The following is a 16,361-nucleotide window of genomic DNA, read 5'->3' on the forward strand; positions in this document are numbered from 1 at the left end:
AAAATATCTTTGTAAAAAACTGTGTTGTTGTTTATTTAAGCAAAATTTTGAAGAATTATTTAAAGTTTATTTCATAGTTTATTTGAACCACTTGATGTCTGCTTCCTGGCACTAACTACATGTAGTGCTGGTATCACAAGAAAATATGATCCAGGTCAGGCTCAAACTAACAATCCCTGGATTGAGTGACAGGGCTCAAACCCATGATCCCTGGATTGAGTGACAGGGCTCAAACCCATGATCCCTGGATTGAGTGACAGGGCTCAAACCCATGATCCCTGGATTAATTGACAGGGCTCAAACCCATGATCCCTGGATTGAGTGACAGGGCTCAATCACGATTCCTAGTTTGAGTGACAGAGCATAACCTACAATCCCTGGGTTGAGTGACAGACACCTTAACCACCACTTCCATTTTGGTTAGTTAGTGCATTATTGTGGTCTTGTTGCAATTTTTTAAACTAGAAGAGTAAGAAGACCAGACCCCTTATACCACTCCGTTCAGTATTTTTAGCATGTGCCAGCAGTAAGTCCAACCACAGCAAACAAGCTAACTGGCTTTAAAACCAAAAAGAATTGAGCAACCCCGATGCTGACTGGCACTAGTTTATAATGACTAATTTGTCCGGACACATAATGTGCCCTAAAACTTTTTCTCTCAGGAAATTCGATAGATACAAGTGTTTATCACAGGTACCTGCAATAAAGGTGGAATTGTAATCATAGAAAACATAACTAAAACATTTTCAAATTAATTTTTTTTTTCAACATCATTTTCTTATAGAAAATAAACATAATCTACAAATATTTTCAATTATATTCATATTTCAGCATATATTAAATTAAACTGAAATGTAAATTACAATAGTAGACTCTCCACGACACTAGGCTCAATTCAAACAACATCTGTAGCAGTTTATTTATGTAGTTTGTTTACACAATATTTCATTAAGCGTCTGCCAATACAGATAGAGGCTTCATAAGACATAGTGAATGATGTATTTTACATCAATAGTAACCTCTTAACAGCAATATAAATAAGAATGTATGATAGTCTCTTCTCTCACTAATTAACAGAATGTACAACTGTGTCTCACTAATTGACAGAATGTACAACTTTATCTCACTAATGAACAGAATGTACAACTATGTGGCACTTACATTACTGAATATATTATAGTGTCACACAAAATTTATGAAGTGTGTATAAATATTTTTCTTCTCAACGTATTGTACACCAAGCTAAATAGACACTGTTGACCTTTGCATTTAGTGCAAGCCTCAGGGAGAATCATCAAACATAATATGTCTTCTATCAGCATTCTCAATATTTGTTTTCTGAGCTTTTTCTGTCCACTGAAATTAAAGATTTCTAATTATTTATTTCTCCATGCTTAACAATCAGGCGTAAAACAATAGCAGTAGAAAAAGAAATGCAACCAATTCTCCTACTTGTCAATTTTACATTGGATACCATCCGTGACAACACAACAACATGTAAAAAACTGACTTTAAAATAATAAAAAAACTTGGAACAGTTGAGCCAGATATTTCCTCAGGCAGAGGATAGATTCTCAAGTTACAAATCATTAACTTTATTTGGTTTGTTCCATGAATGAAGCTGTACATCTACATGTATCTGCAACAAATAGATAAATACTCGGGCTGCATCAAAATTCACTTAATATAATGGCAATTATAAGAATCTGTGACTTTAAATAACATATGAGCCGCGTCAAGACAAAACCAACATAATGGGTTTGCGACCAGCATGGATCCAGACCAGCCTGCGCATCCGTGCAGTCTGATCAGGATCCATGCTGTTTGCTTACAAACACTATAACAAGTAGAACAGCATGGATCCTGATCAGACTGCGCGGATGCCTGCGCATCCGCGCAGCCTGATCAGGATCCATGCTGGTCACACACCCATTATGTTGGTTTTGTCGTGACGCGGCTTATATAAATATGTAATACTTAACTGAATGAGTACAAACCTAGTACTGGCATGCGAGCAGTTCCGGTACAAAAAAGGTTATTTAAAAATTATCTTTTATTACGCTCACTCACCAAAAAATTGATTGTTACACATCAATATTCGGCTTGTCGCACAAATTATGGAAATTCCATTATGTTCCAAACATAGAATAACCCTTAGTTATGAGGCCTGATATGGGGTACAGAGCACCATTATTTTGTATGAAGAGAAGTAGTTTCCGTATATCAAATATATCCCATCATAATTATACAATGTTGTTATATCAGACCAATTATTCATGTATAATTGTTAAAGAGACCATTTTCCCAAAGGTAAATAGATTTTATTCAGGATATAGAGCGTAGACTAAACCCTGGTAACAATTACCTAGTACCGACTACCGTTACCCAAACGCATTCACAAGCAATGGCGTGCTTGTATGCAAGATATTTTACACATTAAGGCCATAAAATTATTTAAAATTGTAATACAGGTAAAAATTCTGATAATTAAACAGGTTTTCATCACATTGCCCACTAAAGTGCTTGATTTGATATGAAATTTTAAATAATGCAAGTAAAAATCAAGCATTTAAACGAAAAAATAAGGGTACTGCTTCTGTACTGGAACTGCTTGCATGCCAGTAGGGTGTTTCAAAATTTTTAAGATCAACCAAAGATAGCAATAATGATGACTTAATTACCTTTTCATGACCTCTTTTCTTGTGACGACATTTTGTATTAAACTTTGCCTCTCTGTCTAACTTCAGTTTATCCCAGTATTTTTTCTCATCCTCCCCTACAAACACAAAAATTATCTTTTTTATGCACTATCTATACAATGATAAATTTCTGAACATTATGTTGTTTCAACTTTGCAAAAAAGGTTTAGAATGAGGTTAATTTCAATATGTAACAGGGAAAATTGCTGATCCTATTTCTATTCGAACTGATGAAAAAACATGTAACAATACTATTTACAGAATTTTCTTCATTCTTTCATTTTATTGATTTAATGAATTAATCTTGTTATCTCATAAAATTAAAGGTACACGTATTCAATTCAGATACTGCAATCATAATAAATTTATTTCAACTGAAAAGTGTGATTTTTTTTAACTGAAACAGAAATAAAGATATCGATTATAAAACAGGAAAATACTTTATTACTAAAGACCACATACATAGTAACAGTTTTTGACTTTCTCCTTTAAAATGGATAGCGAAGCTAGATTTCATGAAGATTTTTTCAAGCTGTACCAATGCAATTAACCTGAAAGTGGCATCAGCTAATCAAAATACCCTGATAATCTGATAATAAGCCTGTCTTGAAAATAAGCCAACATTTTCTAACAGTCAAAAACAACTTGAAATCTAGCCAGTCTGGAAATTCAACAGATTTTTAGATACACCTTAAATACACATCTAAATATCCTAAATTCATCTTATACCAGCAAACTGATAAAAGCTCTGTGACAAATTTTCGTGCTAATTTTGAACATTTTATCGATGGCTATTACTTGTTTATTATTGAATTTTCAAAGTATGTTACATAAAATTTATTTGTTGATATAAGTATTTTTCCTTAGTGGGCAAGCAACAATAACTTATCTATGCCACTAGTATACAGCAAAGCCATCCCACACATCCATGCATTCTGATACTACTGGGCGTTCAATTACATATTATTTTGAAATTGAAATTTCTTAAACTAAAAAACTGACTATTAAGAACTTAAAACAAGACAAGTCCATAGCAAAAATCTAGCATAATTAAAGTTAACTAACCTGCCACAGTAGTAAACATATATCCTGACACATTAGCGTCACTAATTTGTTTAGCTGACTCGGCATTTTCACATCGTATATACCCTTCTGTCTGATCATCTTTAACATCAATGTAAGCTATCTTATATCCGTCACCTAGGTCAACCTAAATTAATTAAATCACAAAGTAAATTTAAGCAAAATTAAAGTTTCCTTCAAAAGTGTATAAAAACGTTTTTCAATATGATGAAATTGAGAAATTAGTGTTATGCTGTCATAATATTCTTAATTTAAAGTTCTCAGAATCTGTAAAGTATATGAATGTACCAACTTCTTAACTTCTTAGCTTTATACAGTGCAGATAAAATCATAGTTTTCAAAACATATATTATTGCAATCTGATTGTTTACGTCAAACTGTCTGACCATAAAAATACACTAAACTTACAATCAGTTTTTTCCTTTGGAAAACCTGATTAATAAAATAGAAATCAGCAACCTTAACTTCATGTTTTTATCAATAATATAATCAAATTTGTATATAGCATAAATCAACAAATTTAAATTCACTTTATTTTTCTATAAAGAAAGAATATACACCTTTAGATTTTTTCTCTTCATGGGATTCTCAGAGGTCACTTTAACAACAACATCAGCAATAAACTCTATCTCTTTCCTCTCTGGTTTCTTTACTTCATCTGCAAATATACATGTATTTTTGTACAATAAAAATGTGCTTGCAGGGTTTTACATCTCTTAGAAATTTTAGGGGTCCAGTGGATGCACAGCCTAGAAAAGTAGGGGTCCAGGCCTGAATTTTAGGGGTCCAAAATTATATTCACTATAAAAGACTATGAAGACCTCTCTATTTTGCTTAAAATCATTTATTTACCCTGTGAGAAATATGCATGTATATTGTACTGTTTTCATAAGAAGTATATGATTTCAATATCTTTTATCACTAGGTTTTTTTATAGCCCTTTACAATAATATCATGTGCTATTTCCAAGGCTTATAAGTCTTTGTGTGGCTGGAATGTCAAGTTTTAGTAGCATATTTTGTTATTGATAAGGTGATTACACCAACAGACTGAAAATTTGCATTGATCTATTTGTAAATATTTTAGCTGAACTAGTGAACACACAATAGATATCTTTACAGACCAGTCAGCTAAATATGTTGCGTTTTTAAAAATATCATATAACAAAAGGCCGACGAAACCGCTTTTGCACCTCCTCATAAGTTAAGTTCGCCGAAACCATTATATTTATAACACCAATGATAATAACATACCCAGTGACTTAATTTCTTTAACACTGTGAAAGTTTGCAAAAAGCACTGCTTTTTTATTATTGCCGTTCATGTACAAAATACATTCGCCGAACTGGTAGATCGACATTGGATACGCTAACCAATAGTAATTGCTTGTTATAAATAGTCCGTCTAAATATAGCAACAGAAAAACCAAAAACAGCTACCTAAAATAGATTTTACGGTAAACGTCATCAGTTACTGTAGCTTGCACGATAAACGTCATTAGTTTCTGCAGCGGGCACTTGCAAAGAGCATGCGCAGTAGATTTCAATTATGTTAAACTTCCGAAATAAACAAATGCAAGCATTTTCTGCATGCTGTATTAGATTTAAATGGAATTTCGTGAGCTTCGAGAAGAAAGAGATAAAATCATGTCGGGTCAGAAACAATAATTTCTATTGTCTAGGATTATTTTTGTGCGTACACTTGGACGCAATTGGATAACGTATATGCGTACATGTCAAAATTTATGCGTATAGGGACGCAGAATTCTGCGTCCCGTAAAACCCTGTGCTTGAATATCTATCCAAGTTAACAGTAGAGCGTTTATATATTTACATTATTATCATGCATCATGTATTATCATAAATGTGTAATGAATGAGCAGATGGGGTTTGTATCTGTATTACAGATATAGAAATACCTCTTCAATACATTCCATTTGGAAATGATTCCAATACATCACTAAGACAATTTCTGAGTGTAGGTTCAATACAGAATTTATTAAGCAAGTCGAATAAAATCGTATTATACGAGTCTCTGGCAAGCAAAATATCATATTATTCAACAAGTTCAATAAATTCAGCAATGAATCTATACAAATTTAATATTCTATTTATCACATACCAAAAATATAGACTGTTTGAAGTGAAAAAGAATCTTTTTTCATTGATATGCCTGTAGTGCAATGCTAACATTCAGCTTGTCTTTTCACTATTTTTGCATTATGCAAATGTTGTTACATAAAAATATATACACTGCCATGCAATACCACTTTTACAGTCACAAAAGTGGCACGGGTATGTGATAAAATAACATGACAAAAATGGAATGGTAAACAATTAAAAACAAGCAATTATCATAGTATTGCAAGCAATCCATAAGTCCCCTACCGGTTTGAACCCCAGCAACATTCTGACGGGCCATTGGCCATTCAATTTTACCAACGAATGAATGACATGAATGAACTTAAATCTTTTGAGTTCTAAGTTTGTCTATATCACAGTAATGTGTTAAGTTTCCCTGCCTAGTAAGGAAATTATGTTTATACAACCTTGTCATATTATTACGATGTGGGATTTTAAAGTAAATCCTATAAGGAATGAAGAAGTTGGAGTGAAAAATACCAATTTCTCGAAAAAAATCTAAGTTCAAGGGGGACATAATTCTGGAAATAGTCTTGCTAGAGTATTTAACCTTCTCAAAAATGTTGAGTGATAATAAAAACCATATATATGAAGTTTGAAGTAGATACATTGGGAAATAAAAAAGTTATGTGCATAATCTCCAGACTGCCATCTACCCATATTTCAAGTTTCATAAAAATATTTTCAGTACTTTTTGAGTTATCACTGGATCCAGTTTATGTGTTAAATTTGCCATATTTTCAGACTATTTGTTGCCATAGCAACCAGAATTTTCAACATAGGAAGAAAAAAAAAAGACGTGCATAATCTCCATACTGCCATCTATCCATATATCAAGTTTCATAAAAATATTTTCAGTACTTTTTGCGTTATCGCGGGATCCAGTTTTGTGGACGGACGGACTGACAGACAGACGGACACGGAGGGTAAACCTAAAGTCCCCTCCGGTTAAACCGGTAGGGGACTAATAAAGGTCTTTCTAAGAGAAGGAAAATTTTTAAACCTGTTTTGCTATTGTCTGCATATTCTCCCAATGTTTTCTTCAATAATGCCATACTAGTTTTCTGTAACTGTAAATATTCATCTCTTAGGTCTAACCATTCTTTCCTAGAAAAGTAATCATGAAATATGTTACTACAACACTGACGAAAGTAATATAAACACAAGAATTTGTAACAGAGTTACTAATGTCCCCCGCCTCGAGGAAGTTTTATATGAAGCATAAAATTGTGCTACAGTAAAATGCCACCTAACGACCACGCCACAAATAGGACCACGCTGCTATTACGGGCACTTTTTAAAAGTACAAAATAATAGCCTTCTTTATTCATTGAGAAAAATGACCATTATACCGACTACGCCTCTAATCCGGCATAACGACCACTTCTGTCAGACATTTGTGTGTATTTCTTATCAAAACATTAACCTGTATTACGACCATGCAACATAATGGCCATACATCACTTGGTGTTTATTGCCCCCATTAATTGTTGTAGTAAACAAATACACCGGGTCAAATGAGGTCATCAATATATATCGATTGATTATAGACGCTTGCTTTACGATGTATCTTTAGCATTCAAGCGTCAACATGATCAGTTTAAACCACTTCTGGCTAATTAATCTAAGCAGCTATAGTGTGAGAAACGATTAATTTGTCGGCGTTATTAGGATGTAATAAACAGGTTAATAGCATTTAAAATTGTTTGTTGTGCATCACAATTTATAGCAAGTATGGTAAAAATTGCTAATTACACCAAATTATCAGTTTGTGTGTGCTTTATTTAGATAAAACATAATGAGAAGTGCAAATTTCTTAAGATCAAAGATTTAATTCTTTTTCATTTGTTGTTCTAGGTGAATATAATAGAATTGAGTAAATGAGATTAGGCACCTTAAAGTGTATACCATAACTTGAAAAAAAATGAACCTCATTATTTCTTTAGTCTGCATTTCTATTATTGCTATCTTAGCCTGTCAAAAAACAAAAACATGGAAAAAAGAAAAAGAAAAAAATTAAATTTAAAAGAGAAAGTTAAATTTATAAATGAAAGTGAAAAGGAGGGTAAAAGCCATTTAATTAAGTACATTTACCATGCGCATAAAACTATTCAAGGTATACATTAAGTTAAGCTGTTAAAGTGACTTATTCACTATTAAGACCAGTTCACTATTAAGACCACTTTGAGTCAGTCCCGTTAGTGGTCTTAATAGAGAGAATTTACTGTATTTCAAAAGATTGAACAATTAATTTATTAAAGAAATAAAATGAATGTTAAGCTTTGACCTCTTAGTGTGACCTTGACCTTGGAGGTAGGGGTCCGGGTGTTGTTCATAACATATCGTCTTATTATTGTAACTATTTTCAAAATCCCTTGAACTATGAAGAAGATATAGATGGGACACAAAATATACCCTCTAACAGACTATGTTAATCTTTGACCTCTTAGTGTGACCTTGGAGGTAGGGACCCATGATTTGGACCAGACATATTGTCTTAATATTGTGATTATTTATGCAAAGTATTTTTAAAATCCCTTGATCTATGAAAAAGTAATGGCCTGGACAAAAAATATACCCTATAAAACAGACTATGTAAATCTTTGACCTCTACATGTGACCTTGACCTTGGAGGTAGGGACACTGGTGTTACACATGACATATCATCTTATCATTGTGACTATTTATTCCAAGTATTTTCAAAATCCCTTGATCTATGAAGAAGTTATGGACAGGACACAAAGTATACCATATAACAGACTCTGTTAACTTTTGACCTCTAAGTGTGACCTTGACCTTGGAGGTAGGGGTGCAGGTGTTGTACTTGACATATCTTCTTATTATTGTGACTATTTGTGCCAAGTTATTTCAAAATCCCTTGAACTATGAGGAAGTTCTAGATCGGACACAATATATACCCTTTAACAGACAATGTTAATTTTTGACCTCGAAATGTGACCTTGACCTTGGAGGTAGGGATGTAGGTGTTGCGCATGACACATTGTCTTATTATAGTGACAATTTGTGCTAAGTATTTTCAAAATCCTTTGATACATGAAAAAGTTATGAACCAAACACAAAATATACCTTATAACAGACTATATTAATATTTAACCTCCAAGTGTGACCTTGACCTTGGAGGTAGGTGACCGATTGTTACGCATGACACATCATCTCATTATTGTGAACAATTGTGGCAAGTATTCAAAGATAAGAAAGTTATAGACCGGACACGACATATACCCTCAAATAGACAATGTTGACCTAATGTGAGCAAGTGCGACCTTGACCTTGGAGGTAGGGGTCTGATTGTTGCGCATGATACATCGTCTTATTATAACAAACATTTGTGCCAAGTAATTTTAAATTACTTTGATAAATGACAAAGTTATGGACCGGACACGAAATATACCCTGTAACAGACTATGTTAATCTTTGACCTCCAAGTGTGACCTTGACTTTGGAGGTAGGTGACCGATTTTGCGCATGACACATCTTCTCATTATTGTGAGCAATTGTGGCAAGTATTTACAAAATCCCTTAAAAGATAAGAAAGTTATGACGCATAAGAAGCAGACGTTTAAAGGTTTATCTATTTTTAACTTAAGCGGCCCCTAAAAGGGGCCAATCAAATTAGGATGAGCAAACTTGACAAAACACTACCTTAGAATGCTACGGTAAAATAATTTGGTGATCATCCATCAGTTATTTCAGAAGGAGATGATGTTCAAAGGCTTTTCTACTTTTAGCTTTAGCAGCCCCTAAAAGGGGCCAATCAAATTAGAAAGTTGAAAGGTGTTTCTTTTTTTAGCTCTGTTGACCTCTTAAAGGGGCCAATTGAAATGGCATGAGCAAATTTTAGTGTGACTGTCACAAGGATGCTACAGGCCAAATTTGAGGTAAATCTGCCCATTAGTTTCAGAGAAGATGATTGTTGCCACATGACAACGGACGCCAGAGGATCCCCCTTTGATACTAATAGCTCACCCAGAACCTTCGGTTCTGGTGAGCTAAAAATGTCATTGAAAACTATTGATTTGTTTGTTTGTTTTTCATGTTGATTAAACTATTGAAGGCAATTAGTATTTCATATGAAATATACAGCAAAGTAATCAATAATTACTTAGGAAGCACTCTTAGTTCTGGAAACTCTTTCTCTTTTTTGTCTTTCTTTCTTCTGAATCTCTTCTTTTTCTGTGACGAGTTTTCTTTGTTTTGCTTTGACTCTGCACTACTTTCTGTCTTTATTTCCTTTTCTCCCTTTTCAACACTTTCACTAACTTCAGCTAATTTTGATTTCTTTTCTGGAATAATGTCACCACTTTTATTATCTAAATCACTTTCAACTTTAGGCTCTTCTGAGTCAGCAGTTTTTGACCTACTTTTTCGTTTACGAGATTTCTTCTTACCACTTGCAATTTTATCCTCTGAATTATCTGCAGGAGTGTCAGGAGTGACGTCATTTGATTTTTTGCGTTTTGTAGGACTTATATCTGCACCATCACTCTCACTGTTTGTTCTACGTCTTTTCAATTTTGGTTCAATGTCTTGAGATTTTTCAGAGTCTTTAAATGGGTCTTCAGGTTCCTCAGCAATATCAGCCAGCTCTTCACTGTGTGTGGAAATGAGATCTTTCACTTTTTCTTCAGTCTCTGTAATAACAAATAACAGGTTGTGTGTGAAAGAAAAATATATATAAAAATACTAACGAACCCATCCAAAATCTGTTAATAAATTAGTATAAAGGCAATATTTTACAACTGAATAGAAAGACAGACAAAAACAGGACAAAAACAAAATGCCTTTTCAACACATGAGCATAAAAAAAACACAAAAGAAGAAAATACATCAAACCAATGTAAACATTTGTAGGGTTATTTTTAGATATCTCAGACAACATTTTTCTTCTGACATATTTTCCTATTAGTCACATTTGATAAAATATGTCGTCGAGTGACCTGTTTTTATGCTGCCCTATTTCGACGCCATTTTTATTTAGCCTCACAATTGATATAAGCGGCCGCTTATGTCATTACTGTACTACGCTATAGCAAAAGGTGATTCCTCTCTTTAGCTAGGTAAAACTATGTAGTAAGTAAGGCACTGAAAGGTAAGGTTTAGCATGTTATACTTTATTCAAGAGATTTTTGTAGGTTTTCACTAATGCAATTTGGCTCGTCAATTTACTTTGTCCTACTTTTTTAGCAAAAATGGGCTGGAAAATACCTCCTGGTTTGCTGACCTCATTTTCTTTGTTCTAAGGTCATGTGGCAGTAATATTACCCAATAGTGTTGTTTTGGGTGTATTTTTTCACCCTAAAGCAACCTGTACCTGTTGTAGATTTTTTTACAGTTATAAATCGATGAATGAATATTAATTAGAAATAAATAGGATATGTTGGAAAGTAATGGTGCTGTTTTCCAACCTCTATTTTTTCAGCAGAGGAGGTCAAACAGACTAGGACAACCATCCAAACCACTTTAAAAACACAACAATAGCATTTACCACATATATTTATGCTAATAAAGAATAGATAAACCATTTTTCACTTGTGATACTTTGCAGGTCTATGCTCTTGATATTGGTGAACAACGTAAGTATAAGTATTATGGTGTACAGTCTCCTCTAGTGTGTCATTAAATTAGCCAATCAATGGCGTCGTTTTAGGGCACTCTCAATAACAATGGCCGCTCCTGGAGAAGTGAAAGTAGGTCTGTTTGTGAAAAGAAATAGCTGGAAAAACAGCTTAAATTTGCCCATTTCATAAAGGTTAGAGATTTTTTAATAATTTTATACAATACAATCACATGGTTTTTATAGGCGCATACAAAACAATCCTTAAGGGCGTCGAAACTGGTCACTTGAGGATATTAGGTGATAGAATAAAAGCCTATAACATTTTATAAAATTCTTGTTACAAGATTTTAATCATATTTATAGAAAAGAAGCAAAAGGTTACGTTTGATTTGTTCTTCTGGCAACTTTTTTTTGATCGCATCAAGCTGGTGTCTTGTTTTAGGAAACATTCCAGCTTTATGGGTAAAATCTGCAGGTGGGTTGTTCAGCTCCTTAAAGATAAACAATTCAATAGTACTTTGGTTTTTTTTTCAAAATTTGAAATCAAAGAATTAATGGTTATATCTGTAAAATTATTAAATGAAGGCAAATATTTATAGTTATCAAATGTTAGTAACATTTTTGCTTTCACTTACCAATACTGTCCATGAACAGGCTCAGTCAAACCGAGTCTGCAACATTTTCAATTTGACTGTTTTGTACATTTGTTTTTTTTTTAGAAAGAAAAAGCAACAAGTTACCTGACAAGCAGCCTGTGCCCCCTCCTCTGTCTCAAACTCGACAAAACCAAACCCTTTAGGATCCCCAGTGCTAGGATATCTAGGTAGACTGACATATGATACCTTTCCACAAGCAGAGAACAACTTTCTCACCCACTCATGGTCAGCATAATTTGGTATACATTCCTATAATAAAAGGTTAATGATGTTTCACTTTTAATAAGTTTGTGTAACTTTTTTAACATAGAAGATATGACTTTTTCAAAAGAAGTGTAACACAAATGGTTTCTATTAAATATGTTAGCAGCAAATCCTATACCGTTTGTTTTATGAATACACATTTTTTTCCCATATGAAAATTCATATTATTACAGCTCATTCTCAAGTTCATTAAAAATGTTACATATTATCAATCTTCTATATTTAGCAAAAAAAAAAAAAACAAGAGGGCCATGATGGCCCTGAGGTCGCTCACCTGTATATAGCCCCCCCCCCCACACACACACACCCATAAGAAGATGTTTCATGCTAAACATCTAAGCTCTAGCTCATTGGGCTTTTTAAAAGAAGATTTTTTTAAAGTTTTTACTATACACATATAGTTAAAAACAATGACACCCCTGGGGCGGGGCCAGTTTTAACCCCAGGGCTTTTATTTGAACAAACTTTGTAGACACTAACTAGAAGATGTTTCATGCTTAATATCTAAACTCTAGCTGTTTGGGTTTTTTCAAAGAAGATATTAAGTTTTTGCTATACACATATAAGGAAAATCAATGACCACCGGGGCGGGGCCAATTTTGACCCCAGGGCTTTTATTTGAACAAACTTTGTAAACACTCACTAGAAGATGTTTCATGCTTAATATCTAAACTCTAGCTATTTGGGTTTTCTCAAAGAAGATTTTTTAAGTTTTTGCTATACACATATAAGGAAAATCAATGACCCCCGGAGCGGGGCCAATTTTGACCCCAGGGCTTTTATTTGAACAAACTTGGTAGACACCTATTAGAACATGTTTGATGCTAAATATCTTAGCTCTAGCTCTTTGAGTTCTTTAAAAGAAGATTTTTTAAGTTTTTACTATATGCATACAGGGAAAATCAATGACCCCCTGGGGCGGGGACAATTTTGACCCCAGGGCTTTTATTTGAACAAACTTGGTAGACACCTATAAGAAGATGTTTCATGCTTAATATCTAAGCTCTAGCTCATTGGGCTTTTTAAAAGAAGATTTTTTTAAGTTTTTACTATACACATATAGTTAAAAACAATGACACCCCTGGGGCGGGGCCAGTTTTGACCCCAGGGCTTTTATTTGAACAAACTTTGTAGACACTTACTAGAAGATGTTTCATGCTTAATATCTAAACTCTAGCTATTTTGGTTTTTTCAAAGAAGATTTTTTAAGTTTTTGCTATACACATATAAGGAAAATCAATGACCCCGAGCGGGCCAATTTTGACCCCAGGGCTTTTATTTGAACAAACTTGGTAGACACCTATTAGAACATGTATGATGCTAAATATCTTAGCTCTAGCTCTTTGAGTTCTTTAAAAGAAGATTTTTTAAGTTTTTACTATATGCATATAGGGAAAATCAATGACCCCCTGGGGCGGGGCCAATTTTGACCCCAGGGCTTTTATTTGAACAAACTTGGTAGACACTCACTAGAAGATGTTTCATGCCAAATATCTAAGCTCTAGCTCTTAGGGTTTTTTAAAAGAAGATATTTAAAGTTTTTTCTTTCAGTTGCCATGGCAACCAGAGTTCTGCATGGAATTAAATTCTTTGAACAATTTTTAAAGGTGACCACCAAAGGAACATTCCTGTGAAGTTTGGATGAAATTGGCCTAGTGGTTTATGAGGAGATGTCATTTAAAGTAAAAGTTTACGGACGCCGGACGGACGGACGACGGACGGACGCCGGACGAAAAGTGATCACAAAAGCTCACCCTGTCACTTTGTGACAGGTGAGCTAACAACAACATACACATAATTCAATGTATCTATCTCCCAAACTGAATTAACCCTTCAAATATCTGCAGCCATGATGTCACAGTATTTTTTTTCTGGTTGGTTTTTAAGTCCAGCTGGCATATCTGTGCCTCGGACCAGACCTAATATTTTGGGTGCTTAATTTTAGAATTCACATTAAAATTATCCATTCATACAATGGTCAGCTCTAAATTCAAAGCAGGACAAAAAAGACAAGCCAATTATACAATGTAAACATTTCAAAATCAGGAATTATTTTTCAGGATTTTGGGCATATGACCCATACCCATGGAATTGGGAATTTCAGAAATGTTTTGAAGTTTTGAAAAAAATGCATCACAGAAATTTTTCAGTGATTAAATGAATGCAAACAATCACTATGCAAACAATCACTGTCTAGGATGGCATCTTCAAACATTTAAGCACTGTAACAACGAAGAAGCCCTTATTTTCAAAGATTTTAGGAATTTTTATACAATATATTCTTTTGTAACTTTCAATTGGGAATTATTTCCTGTGGATTGGGAAAATAATATACTACATTTGTATTTTCAATTGGGAATATGACCAAATATCAGCTATAAAATAACCCAAAAAATGCCTGAAAGGTTAAGGAAAAAAAATTGATATGTTCAAAAGATATTACTTACCACATAGACAGTTCTTTCATCCACATTCTTGGGTTCCTGATATGGAGTCACTCTTTTAACATGTGTCTTTTCTGGATTTAGCTAAAATTATGCAAAAGTAAACAAACATTTCAAAACAGTTACCACAACAAATATATATAACCTTTAAATTAAAAGACAGTTACCACAACAAATATATATAACTTTTAAATTAAAAGACAACTGAAATTCAATAAAAGCTGTAATTCTTACTTTTTAATGTTAGAAAAATGCTATTTTGCATCATTTAATCAGTTTATAGTATTATGCAAGAGTGCTCAATGTTTCTTTCAACATTAAGGGTGGAATCAGTCTAAAAGCAATTAGAATTATATATAAAGTAAGCCTACCTGTAAAGAATTAGATTTTTCTTGTATAGCATCTGCTATTACTTCTGCCTTGGTTGTTAACTTCTTTATCTTGTTAAATGTAAGGAAAACATCAAGTCCTATATCTGAAAACAAAAGAAAGATTAATTTTATGTACATGTATATCAATCTGAAAAAAATAAGCATATGGAAATGATACATTTATGGTCTGAAAAAGAAAATCATAATAAATATTAAATATTAGCTGGGGGAATCTGTGATCCAGTGGTTAAGGTTGTTGACTTCAAACCATCAAACCACTTGCCCCTTACCACTGGGTTTGAATCCCACCAGCTTTGATGGTTCTACTCAGGTGCCTGCCTGTGCCTGAACTTATGCACTGCGGGGCACCTGAAGTCTTCTGCCACCAGTAAAGCTGGCAAGTAGACATAAAATATTTAAAGTGATGGCATTACTTAAGACACAAAAAATAAAGTTATTTTTTTACAAATGGAATGAAACTTTCCAGCAAATCATTCCTTAGTAACAAGGTACTTTTTCATTAAAAAAAAAACAACAGTAGGCATTATTGATAAGAATTGTTTAAAGGATTTTATGTTTAATGTATAACTTGAAAATTATATTGTAAAATTATCAAACTATATACAATCTAAATGTTTTAAAAATTTAAAAACATCACTCTATCAAATTAATCATCATGATAAGATCTTAACATTACATATATATATTATAATTGAGATGCCAATTTCAGACAGCCCAAATACATCATTTAACATTCTTAAATAAAATATAACATCATTCTTATATAAAAGATAACATAAACAAGTCATAATTTTCTTGTAACTAAAGTATACTTGTAAAGTTATAATAGTATGAAACATGTACTTACAGCCATCTGATGTTTCATCTATGGATTTCTTAAGGAATCTGTCCTTGTGTAGATTTGAATCACTGAAGTAAAACTCCATCTGAAACATAAAATAGAAAACAATCAGTGACATTGTTAGAATCATATATTATCCAACTATAACATGAAATATATCAGTATCATCAATGATGTTGTAAAATATGGTATTTAAAGACCTGATATAACATGTTAACCATTAATAAAAATTGCTGATTGCTCAGTTAAACATGCAATTTTAAA

General features: G+C 33.2%; 1 protein-coding gene across 1 annotated transcript; it reads right to left on the reverse strand.

The window, feature by feature from the left end:
- Positions 1-765: 765 nt before the first annotated feature.
- Positions 766-16,182, reverse strand: LOC132752662 (la-related protein 7-like; the record flags this gene model as incomplete). Its single annotated transcript, XM_060743021.1, is given in 11 exon segments — positions 766-1,356; positions 2,682-2,776; positions 3,765-3,909; positions 4,343-4,440; positions 6,926-7,029; positions 10,046-10,574; positions 11,883-11,991; positions 12,241-12,405; positions 14,868-14,948; positions 15,236-15,339; positions 16,104-16,182. Coding segments are annotated over 11 exon segments (1,584 nt in total), but the record flags the coding sequence as incomplete, so codon positions are not given.
- Positions 16,183-16,361: the final 179 nt, after the last annotated feature.

Source organism: Ruditapes philippinarum, unplaced genomic scaffold (genome assembly GCF_026571515.1).
Source record: "Ruditapes philippinarum isolate M1 unplaced genomic scaffold, ASM2657151v2 ctg2671_1_1_1_1, whole genome shotgun sequence".
NCBI classification, from domain to species: Eukaryota; Metazoa; Mollusca; class Bivalvia; order Venerida; family Veneridae; genus Ruditapes; species Ruditapes philippinarum.